The sequence below is a fragment of the Dendrobates tinctorius genome, unplaced genomic scaffold (genome assembly GCF_039654945.1).
Source record: "Dendrobates tinctorius isolate UK_male_01 unplaced genomic scaffold, ASM3965494v1 ptg000010l, whole genome shotgun sequence".
In the NCBI taxonomy this organism is placed as follows: Eukaryota; Metazoa; Chordata; class Amphibia; order Anura; family Dendrobatidae; genus Dendrobates; species Dendrobates tinctorius.
The window spans coordinates 14,037,501-14,053,600 of NW_027361678.1; the positions used below are offsets into that span (position 1 = coordinate 14,037,501).

Genomic DNA, 16,100 nt, shown 5'->3' on the forward strand with positions numbered 1-16,100 from the left:
CGTCCCCGTGTAATATATAACTACGCTCACTGACCGTCCCTCTGTAATATATAACTGCGCTCACTGACCGTCCCCATGTAATATATAACTGTCCTCACTGACCGTCCCCCTGTAATATATAACTGCGTTCACTGACCATCCCCCTGTAATATCTGCGCTCACTGACCGTCCCCCTGTAATATATAACTGTCCTCACTGACTGTCCCCGTGTAATATATAACTGTCCTCACTGACCGTCCCCGTGTTATATATAACTGTCCTCACTGACCGTCCCCGTGTTATATATAACTGTCCTCACTGACCGTCCCCGTGTAATATATAACTGTCCTCACTGACCGTCCCCCTGTAATATATAACTGTCCTCACTGACCGTCCCCCTGTATTGTATAACTGTCCTCACTGACCGTCCCCCTGTATTATATAAAGTCCTCACTGACCGTCCCCGTGTAATATATAACTGTCCTCACTGACCGTCCCCCTGTAATATATAACTGTCCTCACTGACCGTCCCCCTGTAATATATAACTGTCCTCACTGACCGTCCCCCTGTAATATATCTGTCCTCACTGACCGTCCCCGTGTAATATATAACTGCGCTCACTGACCGTCCCTCTGTAATATATAACTGCGCTCACTGACCGTCCCCCTGTAATATCTGCGCTCACTGACCGTCCCCCTGTAATATATAACTGTCCTCACTGACCGTCCCCGTGTAATATATAACTGCGCTCACTGACCGTCCCTGTGTAATATATAACTGCGCTCACTGACCGTCCCTCTGTAATATATATCTGCGCTCACTGACCGTCCCCCTGTAATATCTGCGCTCACTGACCGTCCCCCTGTAATATATAACTGTCCTCACTGACCGTCCCCGTGTAATATATAACTGCGCTCACTGACCGTCCCTGTGTAATATATAACTGTCCTCACTGACCGTCCCCCTGTAATATATAACTGTCCTCACTGACCGTCCCCGTGTAATATATAACTGCGCTCACTGACCGTCCCTGTGTAATATATAACTGTCCTCACTGACCGTCCCCCTGTAATATATAACTGTCCTCACTGACCGTCCCCGTGTAATATATAACAACGCTCACTGACCGTCCCTCTGTAATATATAACTGCGCTCACTGACCGTCCCCGTGTAATATATAACTGTCCTCACTGACCGTCCCCCTGTAATATATAACTACGTTCACTGACCATCCCCCTGTAATATCTGCGCTCACTGACCGTCCCCCTGTAATATATAACTGTCTTCACTGACCGTCCCCGTGTAATATATAACTGTCCTCACTGACCGTCCCCGTGTAATATATAACTGTCCTCACTGACCGTCCCCGTGTTATATATAACTGTCCTCACTGACCGTCCCCGTGTAATATATAACTGTCCTCACTGACCGTCCCCGTGTAATATATAACTGTCCTCACTGACCGTCCCCCTGTATTATATAACTGTCCTCACTGACCGTCCCCCTGTGTTATATAAAGTCCTCACTGACCGTCCCCGTGTAATATATAACTGTCCTCACTGACCGTCCCCCTGTAATATATAACTGTCCTCACTGACCGTCCCCCTGTAATATATAACTGTCCTCACTGACCGTCCCCCTGTAATATATAACTGTCCTCACTGACCGTCCCCCTGTAATATATAACTGTCCTCACTGACCGTCCCCCTGTAATATATAACTGCGCTCACTGACCATCTCCCTGTAATATCTGCGCTCACTGACCGTCCCCGTGTAATATATAACTGTCCTCACTGACTGTCCCCGTGTAATATATAACTGTCCTCACTGACCGTCCCCGTGTAATATATAACTGTCCTCACTCTCCGTCCCCGTGTAATATATAACTGTCCTCACTGACCGTCCCCCTGTAATATATAACTGTCCTCACTGACCGTCCCCCTGTATTATATAACTGTCCTCACTGACCGTCCCCCTGTAATATATAACTGTCCTCACTGACCGTCCCCCTGTAATATATAACTGTCCTCACTGATCGTCCCCCTGTAATATATAACTGCGCTCACTGACCGTCCCCCTGTAATATATAACTGTCCTCACTGACCGTCCCCGTGTAATATATAACTGCGCTCACTGACCGTTCCCGTGTAATATATAACTGTCCTCACTGACCGTCCCTCTGTAATATATAACTGTCCTCACTGACCATCCCCGTGTAATATATAACTGTCCTCACTGACCGTCCCCGTGTTATATATAACTGTCCTCACTGACCGTCCCCGTGTAATATATAACTGTCCTCACTGACCGTCCCCCTGTAATATATAACTGTCCTCACTGACCGTCCCCCTGTATTATATAACTGTCCTCACTGACCGTCCCCCTGTATTATATAAAGTCCTCACTGACCGTCCCCGTGTAATATATAACTGTCCTCACTGACCGTCCCCCTGTAATATATAACTGTCCTCACTGACCGTCCCCCTGTAATATATAACTGTCCTCACTGACCGTCCCCCTGTAATATATAACTGCGCTCACTGACCATCTCCCTGTAATATCTGCGCTCACTGACCGTCCCCCTGTAATATATAACTGTCCTCACTGACTGTCCCCGTGTAATATATAACTGTCCTCACTGACCGTCCCCGTGTAATATATAACTGTCCTCACTGACCGTCCCCGTGTAATATATAACTGTCCTCACTGACCGTCCCCCTGTAATATATAACTGTCCTCACTGACCGTCCCCGTGTAATATATAACTACGCTCACTGACCGTCCCTCTGTAATATATAACTGCGCTCACTGACCGTCCCCGTGTAATATATAACTGTCCTCACTGACCGTCCCCCTGTAATATATAACTGCGTTCACTGACCATCCCCCTGTAATATCTGCGCTCACTGACCGTCCCCCTGTAATATATAACTGTCCTCACTGACTGTCCCCGTGTAATATATAACTGTCCTCACTGACTGTCCCCGTGTTATATATAACTGTCCTCACTGACCGTCCCCGTGTAATATATAACTGTCCTCACTGACCGTCCCCCTGTAATATATAACTGTCCTCACTGACCGTCCCCCCTGTATTATATAACTGTCCTCACTGACCGTCCCCCTGTATTATATAAAGTCCTCACTGACCGTCCCCGTGTAATATATAACTGTCCTCACTGACCGTCCCCCTGTAATATATAACTGTCCTCACTGACCGTCCCCCTGTAATATATAACTGTCCTCACTGACCGTCCCCCTGTAATATATAACTGTCCTCACTGACCGTCCCCCTGTAATATATAACTGTCCTCACTGACCGTCCCCCTGTAATATATAACTGTCCTCACTGACCGTCCCCCTGTAATATATAACTGCGCTCACTGACCATCTCCCTGTAATATCTGCGCTCACTGACCGTCCCCCTGTAATATATAACTGTCCTCACTGACTGTCCCCGTGTAATATATAACTGTCCTCACTGACCGTCCCCGTGTAATATATAACTGTCCTCACTGACCGTCCCCGTGTAATATATAACTGCGCTCACTGATCGTCCCCCTGTAATATATAACTGTCCTCACCGATCGTCCCCCTGTAATATATAACTGTCTTCACTGACCGTCCCCCTGTAATATATAACTGTCCTCACTGACCGTCCCCGTGTAATATATAACTGTCCTCACTGACCGTCCCCCTGTAATATATAACTGTCCTCACTGACCGTCCCCCTGTATTATATAAAGTCCTCACTGACCGTCCCCGTGTAATATATAACTGTCCTCACTGACCGTCCCCCTGTAATATATAACTGTCCTCACTGACCGTCCCCGTGTTATATATAACTGTCCTCACTGACCGTCCCCCTGTAATATATAACTGTCCTCACTGACCGTCCCCCCTGTATTATATAACTGTCCTCACTGACCGTCCCCCTGTATTATATAAAGTCCTCACTGACCGTCCCTGTGTAATATATAACTGTCCTCACTGACCGTCCCTGTGTAATATATAACTGTCCTCACTGACCGTCCCCGTGTTATATATAACTGTCCTCACTGACCGTCCCCGTGTAATATATAACTGTCCTCACTGACCGTCCCCCTGTAATATATAACTGTCCTCACTGACCGTCCCCCTGTATTATATAAAGTCCTCACTGACCGTCCCCGTGTAATATATAACTGTCCTCACTGACCGTCCCCCTGTAATATATAACTGTCCTCACTGACCGTCCCCCTGTAATATATAACTGTCCTCACTGACCGTCCCCCTGTAATATATAACTGTCCTCACTGACCGTCCCCCTGTAATATATAACTGTCCTCACTGACCGTCCCCCTGTAATATATAACTGTCCTCACTGACCGTCCCCCTGTAATATATAACTGCGCTCACTGACCATCTCCCTGTAATATCTGCGCTCACTGACCGTCCCCCTGTAATATATAACTGTCCTCACTGACTGTCCCCGTGTAATATATAACTGTCCTCACTGACCGTCCCCGTGTAATATATAACTGTCCTCACTGACCGTCCCCGTGTAATATATAACTGCGCTCACTGATCGTCCCCCTGTAATATATAACTGTCCTCACCGATCGTCCCCGTGTAATATATAACTGTCCTCACTGACCGTCCCCCTGTAATATATAACTGTCCTCACTGACCGTCCCCGTCTAATATATAACTGTCCTCACTGACCGTCCCCCTGTAATATATAACTGTCCTCACTGACCGTCCCCCTGTATTATATAAAGTCCTCACTGACCGTCCCCGTGTAATATATAACTGTCCTCACTGACCGTCCCCCTGTAATATATAACTGTCCTCACTGACCGTCCCCGTGTAATATATAACTGTCCTCACTGACCGTCCCCGTGTAATATATAACTGTCCTCACTGACCGTCCCCCTGTAATATATAACTGTCCTCACTGACCGTCCCCGTGTAATATATAACTGTCCTCACTGACCGTCCCCCTGTATTATATAAAGTCCTCACTGACCGTCCCCCTGTAATATATAACTGTCCTCACTGACCGTCCCCGTGTAATATATAACTGTCCTCACTGACCGTCCCCGTGTAATATATAACTGTCCTCACTGACCGTCCCCCTGTAGTATATAACTGTCCTCACTGACCGTCCCCGTGTAATATATAACTGTCCTCACTGACCGTCCCCCTGTAATATATAACTGTCCTCACTGACCGTCCCCCTGTAATATATAACTGTCCTCACTGACCGTCCCCCTGTAATATATAACTGTCCTCACTGACCGTCCCCCTGTAATATATAACTGTCCTCACTGACCGTCCCCGTGTAATATATAACTGTCCTCACTGACCGTCCCCCTGTAATATATAACTGTCCTCACTGACCGTCCCCCTGTAATATATAACTGTCCTCACTGACCGTCCCCCTGTAATATATAACTGTCCTCACTGACCGTCCCCCTGTAATATATAGCATCATCTTCTCTCCCTTCTGCAGATGCTGATCGGACTCGCCGGGCGTCTGACTGGTTATGATGGCTCCTTCTCCTTCCTGCAGCCCGGGCTCCACTATGGCAGCCACTCGTATGTAGGCATGAGAGGGGTGAGTTGTGGGGTGAGGGGCAGAGGTTGGTCGGCTGGGTGGGTTGGCAGTCCCCTGTTTATCATGGCTTCTTTCGCTGCAGTTCTGCGCCTTCCTCGGGGCCTGGCTTCCTCCCTTTGCGTTTCTAATTGTCCGGCAGCTGTCGCGGTCGGTGGCAGTGGCGCTGCTTGCCTCTCTGCTTGTCCTCCTAGGTATGTTGCACCGCACAGGTCAGGTATTGGGGGGCTACCCCTGAACAGACGCCATGTAACGGCCCTTTGCCCCCCAGACACGGGCTGCATCACGCTATCGCAATACATCTTGCTGGATCCCATCCTCATGTTCTTCATCATGGCTGCAGTACTGAGCATGGTCATGTTCCAGTCCTGCTCCAGCAGGTAAGTGGCTTCACATGGGCCCCACTCCTGCCACTTCCAGACCCTGACCCCACTCCTGCCACTCCCAGACCCTGACCCCACTTCTGACATTCTCAGACCCTGACCCCGCTTCTGACATACCCTGACCCTGCTGCTGACACTCCCAGACCCTGACCCCACTCCTGACACTCCCAGACCCTGACCCCGCTCCTGACATTCTCAGGCCCTGACCCCGCTTCTGTCATACCCTGACCCTGCTGCTGACACTCCCAGACCCTGACCTTGCTGCTGACACTCCCAGACCCTGACCCTGCTGCTGACACTCCCAGACCCTGACCCCGCTACTGACAGACCCTGACCCTGCTGCTGACACTCCCAGACCCTGACCCTGCTGCTGACACTCCCAGACCCTGACCCTGCTGCTGACACTCCCAGACCCTGACCCCGCTTCTGACACTCCCAGACCATGACCCCACTTCTGACATTCCCAGACCCTGACCCCACTTCTGACATTCCCAGACCCTGACCCCACTTCTGACATTCCCAGACCCTGACCCCACTTCTGACATTCCCAGACCCTGACCCCACTTCTGACATTCCCAGACCCCACTTCTGACATTCCCAGAGCATGACCCCGCTTCTGACACACCCCGACCCCACTCCTGACACTCCCAGACTCTGACCCCTCTTCTGACACTCCCAGAACCTAACCCCACTCCTGACACTCCCAAACACTGACCCCTCTACTGCCGCTCTCAGGTCCTGAACCCGTCCTACCACTCTCAGGCCCTGACCCCGATCCTGACACTCCCAAACCCTGACCCCACTAGTGAAGTTCTCAGGCCTTGACCCCCATTTCTTTCAGACCTTTCAGCGCCTCCTGGTGGCTGTGGCTGGCACTGACTGGCGTGAATCTAGCTGGAGCGATGGGAGTGAAGTTCGTGGGTCTTTTTGTGATCGTCTTGGTTGGTGTGAACACAGCCCGGGACTTGTGGCGGCTTCTGGGAGATCTGCGGATTACGATTGTGAGTACTGGCTGCTCTGGACATTGTGATGATGATGTTGGTTACAATGTATGATGAGATGACCCTGCGTCTCTCTGTCCCCGCAGCAACCACCTTCTCTGCCCAGCATCCTGAGCACCATTGGTGCTTGCTGGACCCCGTGTCGTATATGTCATGACCCCGTGGGACCTAATAAATGGTAGTGTTGGTGAGGATAGCGGGCGCAGAGAGAAGGTGGCTGCTGCAGGGGACAGAAAAATGTCGGATCAGAGCCTCGCAAATCCCTAAGCACATGCTCCACTTTTGTTTTCCCTTCGCGGAGCTGGGACTTTGTGTCCATCACTGCATCTGTATGAGGACGAGCGTTTCTGAGTCCTGTCAAGCAGCACATGATGTGCTGAGAAAAAGGGACACAATCCCAAGTGTGGTGACAGAAATGTAATCCTCCAGGTCTGTGCGGTGATGTTGCATTTGCCGCCGTGTTAGGCTATGTGCACACGTAGATTTTGGTCCTGCGGATTTTTCCGCGTGGATTTGTAAAAATCCGCAGGTAAAATCTCAGGTCAAAAGACCTGCGGTTTACCTGCGGATTAGCCTGCGGTTTACCTCTACAATGGAGAAGGTGTGAAACCGCTGCGGATTCTGCACAAAGAATTGACATGCAGCGGATTTGAACCCGCGGAAAAATCTGCAGCATGTGCACAGTGTTTTTTAGGTTACCATTGAAAGCAGTGGTACTGTACAATGCAGCTAAAGCTGCTGCGGACCCGCAGAGCCTGAAACGCTGCGGATCCGCAGCAGAATCCGCACCGTGTGCACATAGCCTTAGACGGTAGCTCGACCCTCCAGGTCTTTGCAGTGACACTGCATTTGCTGCTGTGTTAAGTCGGTAGTTCGATCCTCCAGGTCAGTACGGTGATGCTGCATTTGCCGCTGTTTTAGCTGGTCGCTCGCTCCTCCAGGTATTTGCGGTGATGTTGCATTTGCCGCTGTGTTAGCCAGTAGCTCGACCCTCCAGGTCTTTGTGGTAACGCTGCATTTGCCGCTGTGTTAGCTGGTAGCTCAATCCTCCTGGTTTGGGAGGTGACGCTGCATTTTCTGCTATGTTATCCGGAAACTCGATCCTTCAGGTCTGTGCGGAGATGCTGCATTTGCTTTCGTGTTAGCCAGTAGCTCGATTCTCCAGGTCTTTGCAGTGATGCTGCATTTGCCGCTGTGTTAGTCGGTAATTCGATCCTCTAGGTCTGTGTGGTAACGCTGCATTTGCTGCTGTTTTAGCTGGTAGTTCGATCCTCCAGGTCTGTGCGGTAACGCTGCATTTGCTGCTGTTTTAGCTGGTCGCTCGCTCCTCCAGGTATTTGCGGTGATGTTGCATTTGCCGCTGTGTTAGCCAGTAGCTCGACCCTCCAGGTCTTTGTGGTAACGCTGCATTTGCCGCTGTGTTAGCTGGTAGCTCAATCCTCCTGGTTTGGGAGGTGATGCTGCATTTCCCGCCATGTTAGCCGTAAACTCGATCCTTCAGATCTGTGCAGTAATGCTGCATTTGCTTTCGTGTCAGCCAGTAGCTCGATTCTCCAGGTCTTTGCAGTAATGCTGCATTTGCCGCTGTGTTAGTCGGTAATTCGATCCTCTAGGTCTGTGTGGTGATGCTGCATTTACTGCTGTTTTAGCTGGTAGTTCGATCCTCCAGGTCTGTGCGGTAACGCTGCATTTGCCGCCGTGTTAGCCGGGAGCTCAATCCTCCTGGTTTGGGCGGTGACGCTGCATATGACGCCATGTTAGCCGGTAGTTTGATCTTTCAGGTCTGTGCGGTGACGCTGCATTTGTTTTCGTGTCAGCCTGTAGCTCAGTCCTCCAGGTCTATGCGGTGACACTACATTTGCCGCTGTGTTAGCCGGTAGCTGAACCCTCCAGGTCTGTGCGGTGACTCTACATTTGCCGCTGTGTTAGCCGGTAGCTGAACCCTCCAGGTCTGTGCGGTGACTCTACATTTGCCGCTGTGTTAGCTGGTAGCTCGATCCTCCAGGTCTGTGCGGTGTCACTGCATTTGTCGCTTCACTAGCCGACAGCTCGACTCTCCAGGTCTGTGCGGTGATGCTGCCTTTGCTACTGTGTTAACTGGTAACTTGGCCCACCAGGTCTGTGTGGTGAAACTGCATTTGCTGCTGTGTTAGCTGGTAGCTCAATCCTCCTGGTTTGGGAGGTGGCGCTGCGTTTCCCACCATGTTAGCCAGAAACTCGATCCTTCAGGTCTGTGTGGTGATGCTGCATTTGCTTTCGTGTTAGTTAGTAGCTCGATTCTCCAGGTTTGTGCATTGACTCTGCATTTGCCATTGTGTTAGCTAGTAGATCGATCCTCCTGGTCTGTGCGATGACTTTGCATTTGACCCTGTTTTAGCCAGCAGCTTGATCCTCCAGGTCTGTGCGGTGATGTTGCATTTGACGCTGTGTTAGCCTGTAGTTTGACCCTCCAGGTCCGTGCGGTAACGCTGCATTTGCCATCATGTTAGCCGGCAGTTCGATCCTCCAGGCCTGTGTGGTAAAGCTGCATTTGCCGCCGTATTAGCCGGGAGCTCAATCCTCCTGGTTTGGGCGGTGACGCTGCATACGACGCCATGTTAGCCGGTAGTTCGATCTTTCAGGTCTGTGCGGTGACGCTGCATTTGTTTTCATGTTAGCCGGTAGCTCAATCCTCCAGGTCTGTGCGGTGAGGCTACATTTGCCGCTGTGTTAGCCAGTAGCTCGTCCCACCAGGTCTGTGCGGTGATGCTGCATTTGCCGCTGTGTTATCTGGTAGCTCGACCCTCCATATCTGTGTGGTGACGCTGCATTTGCTGCTGTGTTAGCGGGTAGTTCGGTCCTCCAGGTCTGTGCGGTGACACTGCATTTGCTGCTGTGTTAGCCGGTAGCTCGCTTTCCGCAGGGCGCGCTGCTTTTTCTATGGACACTGTTTTGGGGTAGATTTGACATTTTGATTGCTGCGTTATTTTTGACAGCATTGTGAGTACCAAAAATCGCAACTCTGTCTGGCCCTCACAGAGAATCAAAATGGAAGACCCCCAAGGGAGAGGGCAGGTGCTATAGCGGCTAGAACGGACACCTGTGCAAGATTGCACAGTTGACATACTGCTGTCAGTGACTGTCAGCAGCATTTAAAAGGTAAACATCAGTGATGGGAACTGGTGCCGACCCTGCCATTAGCAGCCAGCATTGGCTGTGTAGCCCCTCTCCATGACATAATAGTAATAATAGTTCATTGTGGAGTGGGTGTTAAGCTGGGTGAAGGTGTGATGACCTCCTGCTACATAACACCAGGAAGCTTCGCACAGCACAGTTGCTGGGAGCAACCACATCCCGCACCCGCTGGCAGCAGGTAAGACCAGGGAGCTCCGCACAGCACAGTTGCTGGGAGCAGCCACATCCCGCACCTGCTGGCAGCAACTAACACCAGGGAGCCCCGCACAGCACAGTCGCTGGGTGCAGCCACCTCCCGCACCTGCTGGTAGCAACTAACACCAGGGAGCCCCGCACAGCACAGTCGCTGGGTGCAGCCACCTCCCGCACCTGCTGGTAGCAACTAACACCAGGGAGCCCCGCACAGCACAGTCGCTGGGTGCAGCCACCTCCCGCACCTGCTGGTAGCAACTAACACCAGGGAGCCCCGCACAGCACAGTCGCTGGGTGCAGCCACCTCCCGCACCTGCTGGCAGCAACTAACACCAGGGAGCCCCGCACAGCACAGTCGCTGGGTGCAGCCACCTCCCGCACCTGCTGGTAGCAACTAACACCAGGGAGCCCCGCACAGCACAGTCGCTGGGTGCAGCCACCTCCCGCACCTGCTGGTAGCAACTAACACCAGGGAGCCCCGCACAGCACAGTCGCTGGGTGCAGCCACCTCCCGCACCTGCTGGTAGCAACTAACACCAGGGAGCCCCGCACAGCACAGTCGCTGGGTGCAGCCACCTCCCGCACCTGCTGGCAGCAACTAACACCAGGTTGCCCCGCACAGCACAGTCGCTGGGTGCAGCCACCTCCCGCACCTGCTGGCAGCAACTAACACCAGGGAGCCCCGCACAGCACAGTCGCTGGGTGCAGCCACCTCCCGCACCTGCTGGCAGCAACTAACACCAGGGAGCCCCGCACAGCACAGTCGCTGGGTGCAGCCACCTCCCGCACCTGCTGGTAGCAACTAACACCAGGGAGCCCCGCACAGCACAGTCGCTGGGTGCAGCCACCTCCCGCACCTGCTGGTAGCAACTAACACCAGGGAGCCCCGCACAGCACAGTCGCTGGGTGCAGCCACCTCCCGCACCTGCTGGTAGCAACTAACACCAGGGAGCCCCGCACAGCACAGTCGCTGGGTGCAGCCACCTCCCGCACCTGCTGGCAGCAACTAACACCAGGTTGCCCCGCACAGCACAGTCGCTGGGTGCAGCCACCTCCCGCACCTGCTGGCAGCAACTAACACCAGGGAGCCCCGCACAGCACAGTCGCTGGGTGCAGCCACCTCCCGCACCTGCTGGCAGCAACTAACACCAGGGAGCCCCGCACAGCACAGTCGCTGGGTGCAGCCACCTCCCGCACCTGCTGGTAGCAACTAACACCAGGGAGCCCCGCACAGCACAGTCGCTGGGTGCAGCCACCTCCCGCACCTTCTGGTAGCAACTAACACCAGGGAGCCCCGCACAGCACAGTCGCTGGGTGCAGCCACCTCCCGCACCTGCTGGCAGCAACTAACACCAGGGAGCCCCGCACAGCACAGTCGCTGGGTGCAGCCACCTCCCGCACCTGCTGGCAGCAACTAACACCAGGGAGCCCCGCACAGCACAGTCGCTGGGTGCAGCCACCTCCCGCACCTGCTGGTAGCAACTAACACCAGGGAGCCCCGCACAGCACAGTCGCTGGGTGCAGCCACCTCCCGCACCTTCTGGTAGCAACTAACACCAGGGAGCCCCGCACAGCACAGTCGCTGGGTGCAGCCACCTCCCGCACCTGCTGGCAGCAACTAACACCAGGGAGCCCCGCACAGCACAGTCGCTGGGAGCAGCCACCTCCCGCACCATCTGACAGCAGGTAAGACCAGGGAGCTCAGCACAGCACACTTGCTGAGACCAGCGGCATCCGGTCTCCCAGCAATGCTAGGAGTGTATGTTTTAGAATGCGATATCCAGACCGAGCTAACACCCCGCAAGCTTTGCCCCCTGGAGGTGCCCCTCCACCCCTCATGGCCAGTGAAGGGCGACAGGTGACCTGACGGCGAGCCAGAGCCCGCCCACGAGCGCGAAGTTGCAGCTCAGGTACAGACCTTCCATTCCTAACAGTGGGACGGGGTTAATTAGGACTATAGTTGATGCTGGGTGATACCTGCTGGTCCCTGTAGTCCATCTGTACAATTCACTCATCATGTCGTTTTAATCTGTCTCCTATCACAGGATGTTGTCATCCGTCACGTGGCTGCTCGTGTCCTCTGCCTCATTTTGCTGCCGCTCGCCCTTTACGCCCTGATTTTTGTTGTCCATTTTGCTGTTCTCAATAGCAGGTAAGATTAGGATATATGTAAGCTCTCACCAGGGGGGGGGCCGCACACTAACTGCAGAGATGGGTGAACATCAGGAGAACCGGCGCAGTCGTCCTAACAGCCAGCCATGATTTCTGGCGTTCCACGCTCAGAACTGTGGGCAATCTGCTCCAGGTTCCCTCCTTCACATGGAAACAACTGATTATTATCACTAGCGCGAGTCCCCGAGTTCTGTCCTCTGCTGTCACTTGTAGTCCTCCATGGTGTAGTCTCCAGTATGTGTCCCCTGAGCCCAATATACGTGACTCCGGTTGTCACATGTCTCTTTCTGCAGTGGTCCTGGGGACGGATTCTTCAGTTCGGCCTTCCAGTCTCGTCTGATTGGGAACAACCTGCACAATGCTTCCATGCCAGAGTGTGAGTATGGGGGGGCGGCAAGGGCAGTGTGGGGGCTCCATTGTCTTATGATTCTGTAATGGTTCTCCTCTAGACCTGGCGTACGGCTCGGTGATTACCCTGAAGAACATGCGCACCGCCGCCGGATACCTGCACTCACACTGGCACCTGTACCCAGAAGGGGTGGGGGCACGGCAACAGCAGGTGGGCACTGCGAACACATATCCTCTGGGCCTGCACCTTCTCCTCTGACTTTCTCCTCTCCTTACTCAGGTCACTACGTATTCCCACAAGGATCCTAATAACCTGTGGATGGTGAAGAAGCATGACGCCGAGTGCGATAATGGTGGGCACTGGTAGTAATGGCTGGAGACATTGCAGATTGTTTGCTGCCCTGCTCATCTCCTTTTTCTCTGCTGACTCCACTGACTTTGCTGTTACTCCTTTTCCAGACTCTGATTGCGCCCCGGGGTTTGTGCATCACGGAGACCTTATCCGCCTGGAGCATAGAGCGTGAGTGGCCAATACATGAACGAGATCTGGGTACCAGTGAAAGGTTAACCTCTGCCTACCATGTCCTGCTCGTAGGGCCGTTCACTCACTAGCGGGCCGTGCTGGAAGCGCCTGCAATGCCACAAACAGGGCCCAGGTATCTAATGTACGCTGAGCAGACCTGCTTATCTGCCGCCATCATCTGCACATCAGACTGGACTGGGGTCTAGAATCCACGCTCTAATGCGTCTCCTGGCACAAAGCGCTGAGTGGTCGGCAGTTCTGCTGTGGGTCTCACCATTGTGTGACATGCCTGGGAGTCTGCAGTGAGTGGAACAATTCGGCTTCTTGAGCTGCCGGGGCCGTGTGATGGGTGGTCTATATGCCGGGGCCGGGTAGGTCTGTGTGACGGGGCCGCATGGTCTGTGTTTCGGAGCATGGTGGTCTGTGTGCAGGGGCCGGGGGGTCTGTGTGCCGAGCTCGTGGTCTGTGTGCTGAGGCCGGGTGGTTTGTTTGCCGGGGCTGGGTGTGGGCCTCACCATCGTGAGACGTGCAGGCGATGCTCTGAGTGGAACACTTCAGCTTCTTGTGCTGCCGGGGTTGTGTGTGCCAGGGCCGGGTGGTCTGTGTGTGTAACCGGGCCTTGTGGTCCGTGTGCCCAGGGTCGTGTGGTCCGTGTGCCCGGGGCCATATGGTCTCTTTGCCTGGGGCCGTGTGGTCTGTGAATCGGGGGGCGGGTTGTCTGTGTGCCGAGGTTGGGTGGTCTGTATGCTAGGGCCGTGTGTGCAGGTGCCGTGTGGTTTCATAGAATCATAGAATCGTAGAGTTGGAAGGGACCTCCTGGACCATCTGGTCCAACCCCCCTGCTCAAGCAGGATTCGCTAAATCATCCCAGTCAGATGTCTGTCCAGCCTCTGTTTGAAGACTTCCATTGAAGGAGAACTCACCACTTCTCGTGGCAGCCTGTTCCACTCATTGATCACTCTAACTGTTAAAAATTTTTTTCTAATATCTAATCTGTGTCTCCTCCCATTCAGTTTCATCCCATTGCTTCTAGTCTTTCCTTGTGCAAATGAGAATAAAGTTGATCCTTCTACAATGTGACAGCCCTTTAGATATTTGTAGACAGCTATTAGGTCTCCTCTCAGTCTTCTCTTTTGCAAACTAAACATTCCCAAATCCTGCAACCTTTCCTCATAAGACAGGGTTTGCAGACCGGTCACCATTCTGGTCGCTCTTTTCTGAACTTGCTCCAGTTTGTTGATGTCTTTTTTAAAATGTGGTGCCCAAAACTGGACACAATATTCCAGATGAGGTCTGACCAAAGAGGAGTAGAGGGAAATAATGACTTCACGTGATCTAGACTGTATGCTTCTGTTAATACATCCTAGAATTGCATTTGCCTTTTTTGCTGCTGCATCACACTGTTGACTCATATTCAGTCTGTGATCTATTAGTATACCCGTCTTTTTCACATGTGCTGTCACTTAGCCCTATTCCTCCCATTCTATATATGCTTTTTTCATTTTTATTGCCCAGATGTAGTACTTTGCATTTCTCCCTGTTAAAAACCATTCTGTTAGTCGCTGCCCACTTCTCCAGTTTATTTAAATCTTTTTGAATCCTCTCTCTCTCTTCTCTAGTATTAGCTATCCCTCCTAGCTTTGTGTCATCAGCAAATTTAACCAGTTTACACTCAATTCCTTCATCTAAATCGTTGATAAAGATGTTGAACAATACAGGGCCCAGGACAGAGCCCTGTGGTACCCCACTTGAGACATTCTTCCAACTGGATGTGCAGCCATTTACGACCACTCTTTGGGTCCGATCACTAAGCCAGTTATGAATCCACCTAACAGTTGCCTTGTCCATTCCATACTTAGTCATTTTTTCAATAAGGATTGTATGAGAGACTTTGTCAAATGCTTTGCTGAAGTCAAGATACACTATATCTACAGCATTTCCTTGATCCACGAAATCAGTGATACCGTCATAGAAGGAAATTAAGTTAGTCTGACATGACTTATTAGTTACAAACCCATGCTGACTCTGTTTAATCACTTCATTCTTATCCAGGTATTGACATACATGTTGTTTAATAATTTGTTCAAAGATCTTTCATGGTATAGAAGTCAGACTCACCGGCCTATAGTTGCCTGGGTCCACCTTCTTCCCCTTTTTGAAGATAGGAACAACATTTGCTCTTCTCCAGTCTTCTGGCGCTTCTCCTGTTCTCCAAGAATTTTCAAAGATTATGGAGAGGGGTTCAAAAATTTCTTCTGCTATCTCCTTCTTTACTCTGGGGTGTAATTCATCTGGACCTGGAGACTTGAATTCATTTAGGTTAGCGAAGTGTTTCCTCACTATCTTTCTGTTTATAGATATCCTGGATTCTTCTATTCCCTTAATAGGACAGTGAATAACAGTTGATGTTACATTTCCTTTCTGAGAGAAAACAGATGCAAAATAGGAATTTAAAAGTTCAGCCTTCTCAACATCCTGTCTTACCATTTCATCATTTTCATCCTGTAAAAATCCTATAGCATCTTTGACTTTTCTTTTACTTTTGACATATCCCCAAAATCCTTTATTATTGCTTTTGACATCTCTTGCAAGCCTCAATTCATTTTCAGCTTTAGGTAATCTGATTTGTGCCCTGCAGGTTCTGCAGACAGCATTATATTCTTCTTTAGATATGCCTCCCTCTTTCCATTTTATAAACATTTTTTTCTTCCTGTTTAGCATGTGCTTAAGTT

General features: G+C 51.6%; 1 protein-coding gene across 7 annotated transcripts in view; it reads left to right on the forward strand.

Moving 5' to 3' along the window:
- POMT2 (protein O-mannosyltransferase 2) overlaps positions 1-16,100 on the forward strand; it is a 36,207-nt gene that overhangs the window by 5,071 nt on the left and 15,036 nt on the right. For 6 of the 7 annotated variants that reach the window (XM_073587334.1, XM_073587347.1, XM_073587339.1 and 3 more), the window contains 9 exons: positions 5,474-5,578; positions 5,661-5,769; positions 5,847-5,955; positions 6,800-6,959; positions 12,371-12,477; positions 12,791-12,873; positions 12,947-13,056; positions 13,126-13,198; positions 13,305-13,365. In XM_073587334.1, the coding sequence (XP_073443435.1) occupies positions 5,474-5,578; positions 5,661-5,769; positions 5,847-5,955; positions 6,800-6,959; positions 12,371-12,477; positions 12,791-12,873; positions 12,947-13,056; positions 13,126-13,198; positions 13,305-13,365 (917 nt within the window). The remainder of the gene's footprint in view (positions 1-5,473; positions 5,579-5,660; positions 5,770-5,846; positions 5,956-6,799; positions 6,960-12,370; positions 12,478-12,790; positions 12,874-12,946; positions 13,057-13,125; positions 13,199-13,304; positions 13,366-16,100) is intronic. The other variant, XM_073587354.1, reaches the window with a different exon arrangement.